This window comes from Podarcis vaucheri (genome assembly GCF_965113315.1).
Source record: "Podarcis vaucheri genome assembly, chromosome: 6".
Lineage (NCBI taxonomy): Eukaryota > Metazoa > Chordata > Lepidosauria > Squamata > Lacertidae > Podarcis > Podarcis vaucheri.
Window position 1 is genome coordinate 100,042,728 of NC_138764.1, and position 17,818 is coordinate 100,060,545.

The window sequence follows — 17,818 nt, forward strand, 5'->3', positions numbered from 1 at the left end:
TTAACCCACAGCGCCACCCATGTCCCTCCAAAATATTAAATCATGTTAATTAAACGTAATTGTATTTCAAGAAATACCAAGCCCATTGGCAGGGGTACATCTCACTGATCAACCGCGAAGAATTCTGCCTGGAGATTTTTGCTTGCAGCCCTGGAATTTTTTTTTTATTTCCCCCACATTCCCCTTTTAAGAAAAGCTGAAAATTCAGGGGAAGGTGGCTGAGCCCGAGAAGCGTCCTACTGCACTTGACCAAATAGCTCAGTCAGTAGAGCATAAGGCTCTTAATCTCAGGGTTGTGGGTTCGAGCCCCAAGTTGGGCAAAAGATTCCTACATTGCAGGGGGTTGGACTAGATGACCCTCGGGGTCCCTTCTAACTCTACAGTTCTAGGATTCTATGAAATGCCTGTCTAGGCCATCATTCCTTCTCCAGTGGCCAGTCAGATGCCAGAACCCATAAGCAAGGCAGAAAGGGGTGACAAGCACACAAGAATACAGGTTTTCTACCGCAGAAGGTGCTCTTGAAACTCCAGCTGCCTTCAGCAACTGTCCCATAACACACACACAACACACACACACTTTCAACATGGATTTTCTTCTCACATTGGCACCGTGCAGAGTGGGTCATCTTTTCCTCAAGGCGGCTCCACTCTTCTGCTGCCAGCCATATCTGGCTGTGGTGCTTCTTTGATGCTGTCTCAGTTGACTTTCCAAGCCGTTAACCTGAAAGCGGAGGAAACAAGAGGCCTCATTAACGGGTCAGCAACTGCATTCAAAGATGGGGATGCAATCCAGAGATTCTTGGTCTACGTTTGGCACCAGCCTGGCTGCAGGAGTTGCTGGAAGGAGGCATGCAAGGCACCATCCAACTGCCTTAGGGATTTGTGTAGGGTTTACTCCTCAGCCTTTTCTCCGACCAAAAATCTCCCACCAGGTGGCAGAGGTTTAGGACCAGAATTTCCCTTCTCCTACTGTTATGTACTGAGTTGAATAGGATCAAAAAGGCACTCTCGGAGTCGAGAGTGGATTTCATGCTCTTTATTCAGCTCATAGTGGTGAGGAGGAATGGAAGTTCCCCCAGGTCTGCTTTATATACATTATTTACACAATGGGCCCCACGTGATTGGCTAATTCTGGGATTCTCCTGTAGGCCAATCAGGTTGCGGATTCACTTCCACCTGGCGCTGGATTGGGTGGCTCCTGTGGACCAATCAGACTGCTGCATTCTGGACCCTATTGTTCTAGGACCAATCAGACTGCTGCATTCTGGACCCTATTGTTCTAGGACCAATCAGACTGCTGCCTTTTGGATCCTATTCAACTCAGTACATAATATGTACCACCCCTTCCCTAACACCCCATACTCTCGAAGAAAAGAATGCAATTTAAATGTTTGGTGGGTACGCAGCCAAAGTCTACTGTCAGGGAACTGACATCGGAGGAAAGGGAAGTGGTAGGGCTCCCAGAGACTGGGAGAGAGTCAACAGCTAAAGCAGGGACCAGTAGGGGGAGCGCGGGGTCTCTGGAGGAGGATCTCAGTAATGCTGAGAGAGACGCAGCAGCCCAGGCAGGAAGCAGAAGGGGAGAGAAAGGGGTGAGAGACACTTCGAGCGAAAATAGCGGGGAGGTGTCAGAAGCAACTGCAGGGAGACCTATGCTTCGCCGGAAGCTGTCACGTCGTGAGTCCAGGAGACGCGTTTCCGTTAAGGAACTTCTTTGCTGGAAGCGCTTCCGCAGACAGCCACTGTCGGACTCTACAAGTGACTAGAGCAGACATGTCTGAGGAGCTCTGTCACACACAGAGGTTTGTGGGGTCGCACAAACTCTGAAGGGGCACTATTTTAAGCACAAGCAGCTAATCATCCCCTGACAGCAGTCCGACAGTCTCTGTACGCTGCCTGTGCAGGAGAAGGCATCATGAGCGACCCAGCAGGAGCCGGAGCCGCAGGGGGTGGAGCTGGTCCAAGCTTGGAAGACAGATACCGAGCATTGGAGGTCCAACTTGCGCTGCAGACGGCGAGGCTCGAGGAGAGGAGGGCTCAAGATGCAGACAAGAAGGGGAGAACCACTCAGTTCCCCAGAAAGGTACCAGGATTAGTGCAGAAGTTTGGGGGGGACCCCAAGGATTACCATGCCTTTAGGACTGAAATGCAATATGCCCTGAATGTGCAGTTTGATGAGTTCCCTGATGAGGAATCCCGAGTTGCTTTCGTAATTGGGCATCTTGAGAAGGGGGCGCGAGATTGGGTTCGACCCCTGATGGCAACGCACAACGATATCCTGAAGGACACTATGAAATTCTTTCGTGCAATGGATATCATGTTCTCCAGCGATATTGAGGAGGGGGGAGTGCGCAGACAGCTAATGGCTTGCAAGCAGGGAAGCAGATCTGTCCGTGAGTACTGGACTGAATTTACCATGCTGATTCACAGATTGGGGTGGGATTTATCGGCAGCACCCATTCAGATGCTATTTGAAGAAGGTCTTTCTTCAGCTGTGAAAGACGAGCTGGCCAGGAGCCCCAGGGCGGTGTCTATGGATCAGCTGACCAAATCTGCGCTGACCATTGGAGCGCGCCAGGAGGCAAGAGCCTTGGAGAGGCGGGAAGGGAGAGGGGAACGTTGGAAGGAGTTACGCATTCCAGACATTCCTGAGCCAGCTTTCCCGCCGGCAGAGCCGATGGAAATCGGAACAGCCCGCGCGCGCGCAGTTTCAAAGCCCAGTGAGGGGGCGAAGAAGGAGGGAAAGGGACCCCGGAAATGCTATCTCTGCCAACAGCCAGGCCACTTTGCCAGAGTCTGCCCCCAGAGGAAGGAATGGCAAGGGATGGTGGGAACTGTTGAGGGGGAAGAGCAGGGAGAAACGGAGCAGGTAAAAGCCAACGCCTGGTTGCCAGCAGGGCACTGCAGCCAGGCCAAAGAGCAGTGAAAGTGCCCCTTTCCCAAGTGCCAGTGCCAGAAGCTCCTCGACCTGCTCTAGTGATTGAAGTGTCGCTAGAGTTGCAAAATGGACACCCCCTAAAAATAAAGGCGCTGTTGGACTCAGGCAGCTCCTGCAATTTCATGAGCAAGGAGTTTGCGGCTGAACACCAGATACAGACTATCCCCTTAAGCAACCCCCTGCAGGTGACCACGATCGATGGCAGAGAACTGTTGGGAGGAGGCGTCAGCTTGCAGACCATCCCAATGATAATGAGGGTGGCAAGGCACACAGAACTGATAGCGTTTAATGTGGCCACCTTGGGAGGCGCTCCCATTATTTTGGGAATGAGCTGGCTAGCCCTACATGATCCGCTGGTGGGCTGGCATCAAAGAGTGGTTTCCTTCGGTTCCGCACATTGCTTAGAACACTGCAGGGGGGAAAAGGGGTCAGCAGGGGCCCAAGCCACCCTAGCAGGGACGGAAGTGATGGAGAAGGGGAAGGTGCCATCACAGTATGCTGATCTCAGCGACGTGTTCAGCGAGAAGGAAGCTGACCAACTACCCCCGCATAGGCCCTTTGATTGCCAGATCAATTTACTCCCTGGAGCACAGCTTCCTGTAGGCAGGTTGTATGCCATGTCAGACAGGGAGATGCAGGAGTTGCGAGCGTTCATTGACAAGAACCTGAAGAGAGGCTTCATCAGAGAGTCCAAGGCAGCGGGGGGTAGCCCAGTGTTTTTTGTGGATAAAAAGAACACGGACAAGCCGAGACTGGTATGTGACTTTTGGGCCCTAAATGCAGTGACAGAGCCGGTGGCTTTTCCTATGCCCAGGATTGATGATATTTTGACCAGGGTGCGAAAAGGAAAGATTTTTACAAAGCTGGACCTAAGGGGGGCGTACAACCTGATACGTATAAGGAAAGGGGATGAATGGAAGACCACCATGTTCACCCCTTTGGGGGCATTTGAATATCTCGTTATGCCTTTTGGATTACAAGCAGGCTCCGCGTGTTTTCAAGCCTTTATGAACCATGTACTGGGGCCTTTGCTCTACAAGAATTGCGTGGCCTTCTTAGATGACGTGTTGGTGTATTCGGAGAATGAGGAGCAACATGTGAGAGACGTCAGAGAAGTGTTGAGCAGGCTGCAAGCCAACAGACTGTGGGTGAAACTGGAGAAGTGTCAGTTTCATACCAAGGAGGTGGAATTCCTGGGGTACCGCTTGTCAGACAAGGGGTTGGCCATGGACCCCGGCAAGGTTCAAGCGGTGCTGGAATGGAAAACCCCCAAGACTAAGAAGGATGTGCAGAGGTTCCTAGGGTTTGGAAACTTTTATCGTAAGTTCATCCGAAACTTCGCTCACCTGACGGCGCCCATCACGGACTGTCTCAGCAGCAAAAAGAAGTTTGTTTGGACGGGGGAGGCGGAGCGAGCGTTTGAGGAACTGAAAAAGGCCTTCGCCTCTGACGAACAACTTCTACATGTGGATTTACAAAAAAAGCTGAGGGTCGAAACAGACGCTTCTGACAGAGCCATAGGGGCGGTGCTTCTTCTGCAGCCAGGGAAGGAGGGGTCCGAGTGGCGACCGTGTGCCTTCTTTTCGCGAAAGCTGAACAAATCTGAGAGAAACTACACGGTGTATGACCGGGAACTTCTTGCGATTTATGAGGCCTTCCGGAGATGGAGGCACCTACTAATTGGTGCACAACAGAAGGTGCAAGTACGCACGGACCATAAGAATCTAGAGTATTGGAGAACTGCGCGAGTGCTCAACCAACGGCAGTTGAGATGGGCCCAGGAGTTCTCCAAATTTAACTTTGAGATTTGTTACGTACCAGGCCAGGAGAACGTTAGGGCGGACGCTCTATCACGCAAACCTGAATATTTGGAGGGAGAGGGTGCACCCGAAGAGACCCATGTCATTCCCGAGGATCGCTGGGTGTGTGGGGCGGCACTGGTGGGGCTAAGGGAACTGATAGAGGGAACGGTGCAGGATGAATATGCCCAGGACAAACTCAGGGGTCTCAGGAGGGAGGGAGACAAACCCGGGGGTTTTGAGGAGAGAAACGGGGCGTTGTACTACAAGGGAGCGTTATACGTACCTGAAGGAGAATTGAGGGAAAAGGTACTCAAGCAACTGCACGATAGCCCCACAGCAGGGCATTTTGGGCAACACAAAACCATGTGGCTGGTTACCAGGGAATTCTGGTGGCCCAAGGTCAGGGAAGATGTGCGGGAGTATGTGAGAGGGTGTGACCGATGTCAACGAGCCAAGGGGGAGAGGCGGGCACCGGCAGGTTTATTAGAACCACTACCCACGCCGGAAAGACCATGGGAGGCAGTGGCAATAGATTTTATGACTGATCTGCCCAGGTCCAAAGGGAAGACAGCCATTATGGTTGTGGTAGACCTGTTAACCAAGATGGCCCACTTTATAGCCTGCTCACATGCGGTCACAGCAGAAGAAACCGCTAAATTGTTTGTGGAAAATGTGTTTAGATTGCATGGTGCCCCCTTGAGGGTGGTTTCGGACCGAGGGAAACAATTTACTTCCAGGTTCTGGAGGAAGCTCATGAGCTTATTGCATGTAGAGGTGAATTTCTCAACTGCCCGTCATCCAGAAACCAACGGGCAGGCGGAAAGAGCTAATGGTGTCCTCCAGCAATATTTGAGGTGTTATGTGAATGACAGAGAGAATGATTGGGTGGAGAAGCTGGCGTTGGCAGAATTTGCCTATAACAATGCGGAGAACGTGTCCACGGGAATGAGCCCTTTTTTGGCCAATCACGGGTGTCATCCCCGAGCCTTCCCAGGGGGGGAGGGGGAGAACTGGAGCGTTCCAGCCGCAGAACAGTTCGTTGAAGAAATGGAAGCGATCCATCGCCAGCTCCAACTTAATTTAAACAGGGCGAAGGAGGAATATAAGAGGCAGGCAGACAAAACCAGAAGGGAAGGAGAAAGCATTAGGGTGGGGGACCAGGTGTGGTTGTCCACCCAAGGGTTACCATTTAAAGGAGGTTGTAAGAAGTTAAGACCCAAAAGACTGGGCCCATTTGAAGTCACGCAACAGGTCAACCCAGTGGCTTTCAGACTCCGGTTACCTAACCACATGAAGTTGCACCCAGTGTTCCACAGATCATTGCTGTCACCGTATATAGGGGACAGAGAGGGGAGGGTCAATAGGGGACCAGCTATGGAGGAAAAAGAACACAGCTACCATGTAGCGGAGATTCTCGATTCCAGGTGGAGGGGAGAGCAAGTAGAGTATTTGGTAATGTGGGAAGGGGAGCCGGAGTCGGAAAACACCTGGGTCAGGGCAGAGGATGTAGATGACGAGGTTTTGATTGAAACTTTTCATCAGAGATTCCCTCGGAAACCCCAGCCAGTGGCGAGGTTCCGGAGGGAATACTTCGCCACCACCGACGAAGAAGAAGAGTTGGAGGGGTTCGCTGATTCCGAGGTGGAGGAGGATTCAGCGAGTCGGAACGAAGACCGATGGAGGGAAATGTTCGAGACGTCGGAAGATGAAGAGGATTCTTTTAGGGGTTTCAGCTCCTCACCGCCCAGAGGAGAGAGTAGGGGCGGGGGAGAGGGGGGCCCTGGAGGGGAGGTGGATGTCAGGGAACTGACATCGGAGGAAAGGGAAGTGGTAGGGCTCCCAGAGACTGGGAGAGAGTCAACAGCTAAAGCAGGGACCAGTAGGGGGAGCGCGGGGTCTCTGGAGGAGGATCTCAGTAATGCTGAGAGAGACGCAGCAGCCCAGGCAGGAAGCAGAAGGGGAGAGAAAGGGGTGAGAGACACTTCGAGCGAAAATAGCGGGGAGGTGTCAGAAGCAACTGCAGGGAGACCTATGCTTCGCCGGAAGCTGTCACGTCGTGAGTCCAGGAGACGCGTTTCCGTTAAGGAACTTCTTTGCTGGAAGCGCTTCCGCAGACAGCCACTGTCGGACTCTACAAGTGACTAGAGCAGACATGTCTGAGGAGCTCTGTCACACACAGAGGTTTGTGGGGTCGCACAAACTCTGAAGGGGCACTATTTTAAGCACAAGCAGCTAATCATCCCCTGACATCTACCTTTCTCTGAAGAGAGGAGATGGTTTTTTCCAGTTCGTTTACTAATGCCTCGAGGTCCTCCTCTGAGATCGGGTTCTGAGAAGGTTCCTCCGGCCTGCAAGGAAAGGTAGAAAAAAGAGGCGGGGGTTCATTTGAGGGGTGTGTCCAGGTGACTGCTCTCTCCTGCTATGAGCAAGGCAAAGGGATGCTGAGGCTTGGTAGGATGTGCAATTGGCCTTCTTCAAATTTTGAACCTCAACGATCTTCTCTTCCCTTGCCTATCCCCCAACCTGCTGCCCATTGTCCCAGGAAGCACGATAAGGTATTGGTTGGGTCCAACATACAAGGTCCAAAATCCTTGAACACCTGCCTGCTTTGAAAATGCTTTCCAAACAATCAGGCACAGAGTTATCAGAGCAGGCACAAATTTGGCATTTTAGGCAGCAGCAAGAAAAAGGGATTTGGGGCATAATATTCAGATTTCAGATTGGGAAAGGTTATGGAAAACGGATTTGAAATTTGTGACATATTGTACGTTGAAAGAAAAGTTGTACTGCTGGTATTTAACTCCTAGTAAACTAGCAAAAAAGGGGGGACACGGGTGGCGCTGTGGTCTAAACCACTGAGCTTAGGACCTGCCGATCAGAAGGTCGGCGGTTTGAATCCCTGCGATGGGGTGAGCTTCCCGTTGCTCGGTCCCTGCTCCTGCCAACCTAGCAGTTTGAAAGCACATCAAAGTGCAAGTAGATAAATAGGTACCGCTCCGGCGGGAAGGTAAACGGCGTTTCTGTGCGCTGCTCTGGTTTCGCCAGAAGTGGCTTAGTCATGCTGGCCATATGACCCGGAAGCTGTACGCCGGCTCCCTCGGCCAATAAAGCGAGATGAGCGCTGCAACCCCAGAGTCATCCGCGATTGGACCTAACGGTCAGGGGTCCCTTTACCTTTACCTTAAACTAGCAAAAATATATAAAGCAAGTACAAATACCTGCTGGAAATGTAAAGAAAAAAAAGGTACCTTTTATCATATGTGGTGGTCATGTATGGTAATAAAGGCTTTCGGGGAAATGATATATAATGAACTGAAAAAAATGTTTCAAATAACTTTTGTAAAAACAACAACCAGAAGCCTTTCTATTAGAAATTATAGGTACCGACATTCCAAAGGAACAGAAAAGACTCTTTATGTATGCAACAACAACAGCATGGATGCTATTAGCCCAGAGATGGAAAGAAGAAAGAGTCCCCTACCAGAGAGGAATGGCAAACTAAACTGTTAGGCTATGCTGAAATGGCAAAACCGACCAGAAAACTCAGAGATCAGGAAGACAAAAAATTCAAGAAAGAATGGGGAAAGTTTATAATTTATTTAGGAGACCACTGTAAGCAGATGAAAACATTAGCAGGATTTTAATCTCACTTGTAATGTAACAAATACTATGGACAATATGGATAGACATAAAATATAGATTACGAAATAATATGCAGTTGAAAATGTTGACAACAGGAACCATGGAGAGAATTGGGGGGGGGGGTGCGCTGAGATTCAGAGTAATCTCTCTACATGGATGTGTATTTGGTATGGCTATAAATTCATATTTCTAAAATCAAATAAAAATGATTTGTGAAGAAAAAGTGACCAGTCTGCAGCTTACCTTACATCCCCAGGCTTGGCCTTGGAAGGGTTTTCTTCTGGGTAGCTGAAGCCAGAAGATCTTTTGCTTCGGAACTGTTGGGAGAGAGCCCTAAACTGGCCCCGGGTCCTGCAATCTGGGGGGAAGAGGAAGGGGTGAGTTTTGTGGGAATGTTCTGGGGTGCAAGAGAGGATATATTTACTAATTATATCCTTATCCAAGTTCCCAAAATATCAGCAGAGTTTACAGACATTCCCCTTTAAGTTCGCAACGGTAACGTGTGCACAGGTTCGCTAGAACCTCTATAATAATTACTCTGGTAATTTCCCCTTTGTTCCCTCTTAAAATACAAGACACAACACAGTCTTTATAAAAGTATAAAAGAGTTTACTCACGTTCTGTTCACAACATGATCCCAGAAGGCAGACAGCTTAAAAAGGTTACATACATTCAGAATCTATCTTGTTGCAAGATAGACCTTATCTCCTCTCTTGGCTGAGAGCCAAGAGAGCATCTTTAGATGTTTCCTCATCGAAGGAAAATGGCAGAGAGAGAGAGATGGCTGCCTGCCCTGTCCTTTTGTCATTACCTGCACAGGTGAGGCCACACCCACCTCTGGTCACATGCGGAGGAAGTCTGTCCCCAGGAAGTTTACCTGCTTGCTGGACAGACATCCCTCCCCATGTTCTAACATGTACACTCTAGGAATATTGTCATTGACTGCTCCTGTGTTTACATCCCACAAGTTTGAGGCAGCAGGTTTTGAAAAGCTCAGAAACACTGGAAGAATGCTTATACAGTGGTACATCGGGTTACATACGCTTCAGGTTACAGACGCTTCAGGTTACAGACTCCGTTAACCCAGAAATAGTGCTTCAGGTTAAGCACTTTGCTTCAGGATGAGAACAGAAATCGTGCACCAATGGCGCGGTGGCAGCAGGAGGCCCCATTAGCTAAAGTGGTGCTTCAGGTTAAGGACAGTTTCAAGTTAAGAACGGACCTCCGGAACGAATTAAGTACTTAACCCGAGGTACCACTGTATAACTCCTATTCCAAAACAAGACAGAGAGCCTGAGCAGCTAAAAAATTATCAACCCATATCTCTGTTGAATGATGATTATAAACTTTTTGCAAATATACAGTCATACCTCAGGTTACAGACACTTCAGGTTGCGTTTTTCAGGTTACAGACTGCCAAAACCTGGAAGTACCGGAACGGGTTACTTCCGGGTTTCGGCGGTCGAGCGTGCACAGAAGCGCTAAATCGCTTTGCGCATGAGCAGAAGCACCAAATCGCAACCCGCGCGTGCGCAGACGTGCCGCTGCGGGTTACGAACGCTGCAGGTTGTGAATGTGCATCCCCATGGATCACGTTCGCAACTCAAGCGTCCACTGTATTAGCAAATAGGTTGAAATTGGTATTAAAAGAGGCAATTCATTATGACCTGGTTGGGCTTTTGCCAAAAACCCCCTCATGGAATATGCAGAAATGGCAAAACTTACTGGAAGAAAAGGAAATCAAGATAACAAACTTTTTTTATAAAAGAATGGAAATGGTTTACTGAATATTTACAGATAAATTGTAAACAGATAAAAACACAAGCAGGATTATTGTAATAACCTGCAGTTTTGCAAGGGTATATATGCACAACAGATAATGAAATGAGCAAGTGAAAGGAATTTGGATACGCAGAAGTTTTTTTGTTTTTTTAAAAATATATACCGTATTTTTCGCCCTATAGGACGCACTTTTTCCCCTCCAAAAATGAAGGGGAAATGTGTGTGCGTCCTATGGGGCGAATGCAGGCTTTCGCTGAAGCCTGGAGAGCAAGAGGGGTCGGTGCGCACCGACCCCTCTCACTCTCCAGGCTTCAGGAAGCTATCCGCAAGCAGCGGGAGCCAGCGCTGGGCTCCCACGGCTTGCAGAGAGCTGCCTGTTTGGGGGCTGGGATCGGGGGAAGCTCGGGCCTCCCCCGCCCCAGCCCTGCACCTGGGGAAAAAATATTTTCCCCCCTTTATTTCCCCCCCAAAAAACTAGGTGCACCTTATGGGATGGTGCGTCCTATAGGGCGAAAAATACGGTATATATTAAGGAACTGCAGAAAGAGGAGGAAGGAAGTCAAATTTTGAAATGTTAAATTGATTGTAAAATTAATGAAATGTATAAACTTGGAAAGTATAAATAAAAACTTTTTAAAAAACTAAAAAAATGAAAAGCTCCGAAACACATGCCCACCCCCCAAATATTTATCATATTAGTGTTCCATGTTTAGCGGCTTCTGGGCAGAGGGAGGTGGAGGGTGAGGTTTTCAGGCTTCATTTCATCTTGAAAAGGAAGCCTTATTATTATTATTATTATTATTATTATTATTATTATTATTATTAAATTTGTCTACCACCATCTGTAAATCTCAGGGTGGTTCTCAGAATAAAATGCAATATAACACAAAATACATAATAAAAACAAGAACATAACACACCAATAACCTCGCTCACCCCACCTCCTCCCACAAACATACTTAAAAGGATCTAGGATGCAGGCTAAAGGCCAGGTTGAAGAGGGCTGTTTTCACCTGGCGCCTAAAGTTGTATAATGATTGTGCCTGAGGAGAGCATTCCACAAATGGGAGCCACTACAGAAAAGGCCCTGTTTTCGTGTTGCCACCCCGCTGACCTCTTTTGGAGGAGCCACACAAAGAAGGGCCTTAAATGATGATCGCAGGGTCTGGGCTGCTTCCTATGGGGAGACACACCTCTCTAATAATTTGCTTACAAAAATCCAGGTATGGCGGAAGTGTATGTTTGTGTGTACAGAAATAAGCCTTTTTAAAAAAATAATAATAATTTTTATTAACAAGCCAATCAAATCGCATTATTTCCAAATCACATTAGTTCCAAATTATACAGCCAGATTTTTAAATTTTGTTGGGGGTACCCATACTTCAAGCTCCGAACGGGGGTCCAAGCATCACTTATATTGCTGCTTTAATTAGACAATTCTATCCAGTTCTGTCCAGATAGTCTCTTTATTACTTTCTTCATCTTCTTGTTGTTATCATATATTCCTTTCTTTGCGATCTCTGATAATCTTCACAAGCGGGTTGGAAACAAACATCTTCTGTGTGGGTTTTAGACTCTCCCAAAAATCATATCACATAGGGACAGACACCATTCCACACTTCCGTAAATAATTTATCCTCGGTCTGTCCTTTAATTTTCCCAGGCTTGCCAAGTATATCACAAAGGGCTCTGCCAGGTTTAGATCACATTCCAATCATCATTCACATTCTGATGATCCTGGTCCTCCGCCCCCCGTCTTTCTTAGACAAGCCTGTCTTAGCGAGACGCCATTTAAAACTGCGTCATAAAAACTTTCCTATGTTCTCCAATGTTTACCAGTCCTCTCTTTGATCAGTAATTCACTCCACACAGTTCTTGAATTCCTGCTTGTGATTAATAAAATGCAACGATCTTCTTTCTGGGGTGGAGGGTTATTAATATTCACATAAGGCAAAGAAAAGAAAAGTTTTTTCCTCCACCCCCCTTCCCTTCCGTTTCACTCCAAACATACCAGTCTCTTAATGGTGATTCATCACTTGATTTATTTGTCCCATCCGTTGCTCCGGTCACAGAGATCCATTAATCAGCAGCCTTATCTCCCGAACTTCGCTTGATGTATGTGCTTTAGCTTCTTTCCAATTATATGGTTCCAATTATATTTTCGAGCTAAAGCGAACCCGGGCGCTGATTGGAGACAGCGTCAGGAAGAGCTGACTTCACCAAGGGCTTGTGCCAAGTGACCGGGCACCCCCTTCTTTCAAATTCAGGGGTGCATTATGGACACCGCTAGCAAGGCAGTCCCCCCCCATCTCCTTGGGGGCGGGGGGCGGGAAGGCTGCATACTTCCCATAGCAGCCTTTTAATTACCTTGTGTGGGTCTGAGAGATGTTATTGTCGGCCATCTTCCAATGCGCCACCTGGTAGCCCCCCAGAAATAAGCCTTTAGGCAGGTGGCGCTTGCCACAACTAGGAACGCAAGGAGAAATCTGATTCATTTCACGTTTGGAAGCAAATCTCTCCAATTTCAGCTTTTCAAAACAGTAGGCATTTTACCATTAGAAATTAAAAAAGACATAAGACCACTGTTCATGTATGCCACCACAGCAGCAAGAATTCTTGTGGCAAGGAAGTGGAAAAACGAAACAATACCGACAATCACAGATTGGCAGATACTCATGTTAGAATATTTACAACTAGCAAAACTGACGGGAAGAGTTAGAGGAGTATTGAACCAGAAAATATTTGGAGAATGGAGAATATTTAAGGATTATATTAGATCATATTGTACCAACCACACCATATTAGCAGAACTTGAGTGATACTTATAAACACAACAAATACCGTTTGTGGAGTAGATGGGAACAATGTTAAAGAATATTTCCCTGTGAGGGAAAAACAACAGTATAAACAGTACAATGCGAATGATTGGAAGACTCGTTTTTTCAGAAGTCTTTTTTATTTAAGTGTTTATGTAAGTATTAATTAGGAAGAATAAGTTTTTTTATGAACATAAATCTGCTTTTTCTTCTTTCTTTTTCCTGTATTTTCTTATTTTTTCTTAATTGTTTTTTCTTAAATTTTCTTTTTGCAGTATGAGATTGTCAGTTCTTTGTATATGTGTGTAATTTAAATTAATACAGAAATACTGTAAAATTATTGAATGTTAAAGGGATGTTGGATTGAAAATAAGTGGCATTGGAAAAAGATTAATAAGAATATGTAAATATGGATTGATAATGGTGGAAAATACATATTTATAATAGGTTAAGATGTTGAGCAAGGATAAATGATAGAGGGTAAGGACTTGCTGAATTTAATATCTGAACTGGAATACAAAAAGGGAGGTGTGAGGAGGTCAGGAAACTAGTAAATAAAGTACAAGATATGAAAATATTGGGTTTTCTTCTTCTTCTTCTTTGTTAATTGTTCTCTATTTTGTATTTTTTATGTGTTTTGTTTTTGTACCTTTGTAGTTCTTTTTTTCTTCTATTAGTTATTCTTTGTTCTTATTTTTTTAATGTTTAAACTTTGAAACTTTTTACTGTCTTTAAAACTTCCATAAATATTACTTAAAAATAAATAAATTAATTAATACAATTATTTAAAAAACAAAACAAAAACAAAACCCACAATTCCCCCTCCCGTCCTCATCACGTTACCTTCACAGCAGTCCTGCCAGAGGCGCAGGTCCATTTCTGGGATCTCATCGCAGCTGACCATGCCCTGTGGATAGGCTGCGACCCGGAAAACATCCTTCTGCAGCTGCCTGATGTGGTCGCTGTTGTCGCAGATGATGCGGGCGAGAGACACCTGTCTTATCTGTGTGAGCTGGGCAGGGCTGAGCACACCTGGGTTCTCGTACCAAAACCTGATGGGGGAAATTGCACACAAGAGCATCAGCGATGGACCTGTAAACAGCAAGCAAGGGATGCGAGGACAAGGTGGGGAGCCTTTGGTCTTCAGGAAGAAGAGGAGTTTGGATTTGATATCCTGCTTTATCACTACTGTCAGAGCTGCCCGAGGTCCCAGCTCACAAAGGACCAACGCCAGTTCGTTGTTATATACAAAGTCTTTATTGAAGTTCAGTTTCACCTTCACAACCGTAGCGTGCAGCTCTACGTCTGAAACTCTAGACCGTCGAAGCTCCGTCTGAGTCTCCTCCCCCCAGACACCAGTTTAAGACTCTGGCCTTGCTCCACCTCTTCCTTTGCTCTTTCCTCCTCTGGCTCCGCCTGTCAGCTGGGGTCTCGCCCTTCCTAGACTCTTCTGACGCTGAGTCCCCTGAGTCTTCCCCCTGCCTCCGGCGGGCTTTAGGACCTGGTTCCCGATCCGGGTTTTCTGCTGTCCCACGCGCCTGTACATTCGAACTTGGTGCGCGCGCCCAGCCGGCAACCTTCCTCCTGACCGTTACACTGCTCCTGTCACTGCTTCCCCCTTCGGGGAGGCTAGCTGGACCTGACCTCCCCTCCATTCCCCCACTCTCCGATAGAGGCGTGGTCAGCCCTGACTCATCTTCTCTCCCTGCTGGAGGAGACGCTGGCCCTGACACATGGGACTCTTCCCCCCCACTCTGCTCTGGTGGGGAAGCTGGTCCTGATCTCCCGCTGCTGCTTTGGGAGTCTCCGCTGGCCCCTTGTTTCTGGTGTGTCTCCCCTGGGACCCCCCTTGCCCTGACCATCGGCGCCTCCTTCTGGGAATCTTCCGATCCGCTGGAGAAGCTCATGGAATCTCTCGGGCCACTGTCATACTCCCCTACGCTGCCCTCAGATTCTTCCCCTTTGCTCTCCATTTCCTCTCTTCCCTGTACCTCTGTTCCTGAGCCCCTGACAACTACCCTAAGGAGTCCCAAAGTGGCTAACAATCTCCTTTCCCTTCCTCCCCCACAACAAACACTCTGTAAAGTGAGTGAGGCTTCAAAGAAGTGTGACTTCTTTGTGGAAGTCGTTAAAATTGCAGTTGTTGTATAAAGGATTGTTATTTTGACTGGAGTGTAATTGGAATTAATAAGATTTTGGAACTCAGAAATAAAGTAAATCATCAAACAACCAATACTAGCACGCAGGGTGCCACCTCAATTGCATAATTTGGCATCTGAATGATTGGTATTAATGATTGTACTATGATTTGGCACCGGTGTTATGTGGTCCTGGCGGCCGCTCCCAGTCACCAGTCTAGCTGCCGCATTCTGGATTAATTGCAGTTTCCGGGTCACCTTCAAAGGTAGCCCCATGTAAAGCGCACTGCAGCAGTCCAAGTGGGAGATAACCAGAGCATGCACCACTCTGGAGAGACACTGTGCGGGCAGGTAGGCTCCCAGCCTGTGTACCAGATGGAGCTGGTAGATAGCTGCCCTGGACACAGAATTAACCTGCACCTCCATGGACAGCTGTGAGTCCAGAATGATTCCTAGGAGTTGGAAGGGACCCGGAAGACCATCTCGTCCAACCCCCTGTAACGCAGGAATATGCAGCTGCCCCATATGGGGAATTGAACCTACAACCTTGGCATTATCAGCACCTTGCTCGAACCAACCAAGCTATCCAGTTGATTTGTGCTGGTGGACCGGTTGCCATTCCCATCCTGAGCCCTGGCAACTGAGGGCTGTGACTGTGTGCTGCTCTCCGCTGGCAGGCAGGGAACAGCTGCTGTAGGAGTAGATCACATCTGCAACCTCACCCACCCCCCAAAAAGGCAAGCCCCCAAGGATCCAATGGGGAGACGTCTAAACCCTGAGGGTCCTCCAAATCAAAAGAACAACTCCCTCAGATGGAATGGCAAATGGACTTGACTTGGCATACCTGTCTCCATCTCGGAGTCTTCGAAACTGAGTCGCTAATAAGCACATGAGTGTTGGCCCCACTCTGGTGCCCGGGACAAGGTCCTCCGCCATCAGGGCAGGAAACAAGTCGATGTTCTTTGTAATTCCATATAAACTGCAGAGGGAGAGGGGAAAGAGATCAGCTGGAGGAGCAAAAGTTTGCCTGGTGTCTGTGTGTGTGTGTGAATGTTGTGGCCCTGCAGATTTTGCTGAACTCCCATCAGCTGGGACACGGGTAGCGCTGTGGCTTAAACCACAGAGCCTAGGACTTGACGATCAGAAGGTCAGCAGTTTGATTTCCCGCGACGGGGTGAGCTCCCATTGCTCGGTCCCTGCTCCTGCCAACCTAGCAGTTCGAAAGCACATCAAAGTGCAAGTAGATAAATAGGTACTGCTCTGGCGGGAAGGTAAACGGCGTTTCCGTGTGCTGCTCTGGTTCGCCAGAAGCGGCTTAGTCATGCTGGCCACATGACCCGGAAGCTGTACACCGGCTCCCTTGGCCAATAAAGCGAGATGAGCACCACAACCCCAGAGTAGGTCACGACTGAACCTAATGGTCAGGGGTCCCTTTTGTCAGATTTCAAGCCTTATCAGAGGAACTGGCCACTCTCCAGGGACCCGGCTTGATCTCCTTGTTGACCTCCCTGTCTGCGTTTCCCGGCAGGATACAGGCTAGGTCACGATCGGCGATCCTCCTCAAGCGTGAGAAGAACACACCACTCTTCCGTGCTCCCTGCCTCCCCCAGGGAGGGGAAAGAGATAGACAGAAATGTATTTACATGCCTTTATTTCTGTCTTTGCAGCAGTACAGAGAAACGCGTCTGCTCTCTTCAGACACCAACAGCAGAGAGACAAACTCCACCTCCTGTACTTCCTGTACAGGTCAAATTACACTCTGAGCTAAATCCGGTGCTCAGCACAGTGAATAGACTGCCCCTTTGTTCCCACGGTACAGTCCCAAACATTCCCATCCTGTTTTGCTTTCCAGCCAGCTGCAGCTCGCTGCTGCATTGCTCCTTTTCCGTAACACCTTTACCCTTTACCTAACTCCCATCAGCCCCCCAACTAGCACGGCCCATGTCTGGAATGATGGGAGCTGTAGTTCAATAGCATTTGGAGGGTCACAGTCCCTTCCCCATACTGACCTAGGAGGGTATCTGCGGTATGGCTTAAAAAGACCTGAGGGGAGATCGTAATTCTGTGAAGGGCCAGGGTGCCTCTGGTGGAGAATCTGAAGTACCCATACCAAACTGCAGTTCCCAGGATTCTTTGAGGGAAGCCATGACAGGTCAGGGCCAACAGAGGCATTGCAGACATGGCAGATCTGTGTTAAGATCTTTCGGCCTTATTGTTGTGGTTGCTGCTGCTGCTGCTTTGAAGCCAGTGTGTGGGGATCCATGTTTGATCAGAGGGGCAATGCCCGGGTAGGAGGTATTCAGCCCTCCCCCATGTTGTTTCTCTAACACAAATTGGGAACAACTGTGGCTCAGTGATAGGGCATCTGTTTTGCATGCATAGGGTCCCAGAAGAACAGTCTGAAACTCTGGAGTGTCCATACAGGTACTTGCTCACTATGTGGAAATGGTGTGTTGGGGGAATTAAATAGTCCCCTCCACCGCCATAGATGCGCTGATAAAAATAGTCTCCCTCCTAGAAAAAAAAAGGTTTAAAAAAGTTAGGATATCTAATCACCAGTCTCTCCTGTCACATCTGATTTGACTCTAAAAAAGGTAAAGGACCCCTGACAGTTAAGTCGTGGCCGTGAACGACTCTGGGGTTGCGGCACTCATCTCGTTTTACTGGCCGAGGGAGCCGAAGTTTGTCCGCAGTTTTTCC

The 17,818-nt window shown here is 48.1% G+C and overlaps 1 protein-coding gene across 4 annotated transcripts in view; it reads right to left on the reverse strand.

Moving 5' to 3' along the window:
* LOC309534018 (peroxidasin homolog) overlaps positions 1 to 17,818 on the reverse strand; it is a 79,939-nt gene that overhangs the window by 2,098 nt on the left and 60,023 nt on the right. For all 4 annotated transcript variants that reach the window (XM_082225819.1, XM_082225820.1, XM_082225821.1 and 1 more), the window contains 5 exons: positions 15,963 to 16,097; positions 13,824 to 14,032; positions 8,626 to 8,740; positions 6,995 to 7,088; positions 602 to 721 (listed from right to left, as the gene is read on the reverse strand). In XM_082225819.1, coding sequence (XP_082081945.1) covers positions 623 to 721; positions 6,995 to 7,088; positions 8,626 to 8,740; positions 13,824 to 14,032; positions 15,963 to 16,097 — 652 coding nt within the window. In that variant the 3' untranslated portion in view covers positions 602 to 622. The remainder of the gene's footprint in view (positions 1 to 601; positions 722 to 6,994; positions 7,089 to 8,625; positions 8,741 to 13,823; positions 14,033 to 15,962; positions 16,098 to 17,818) is intronic.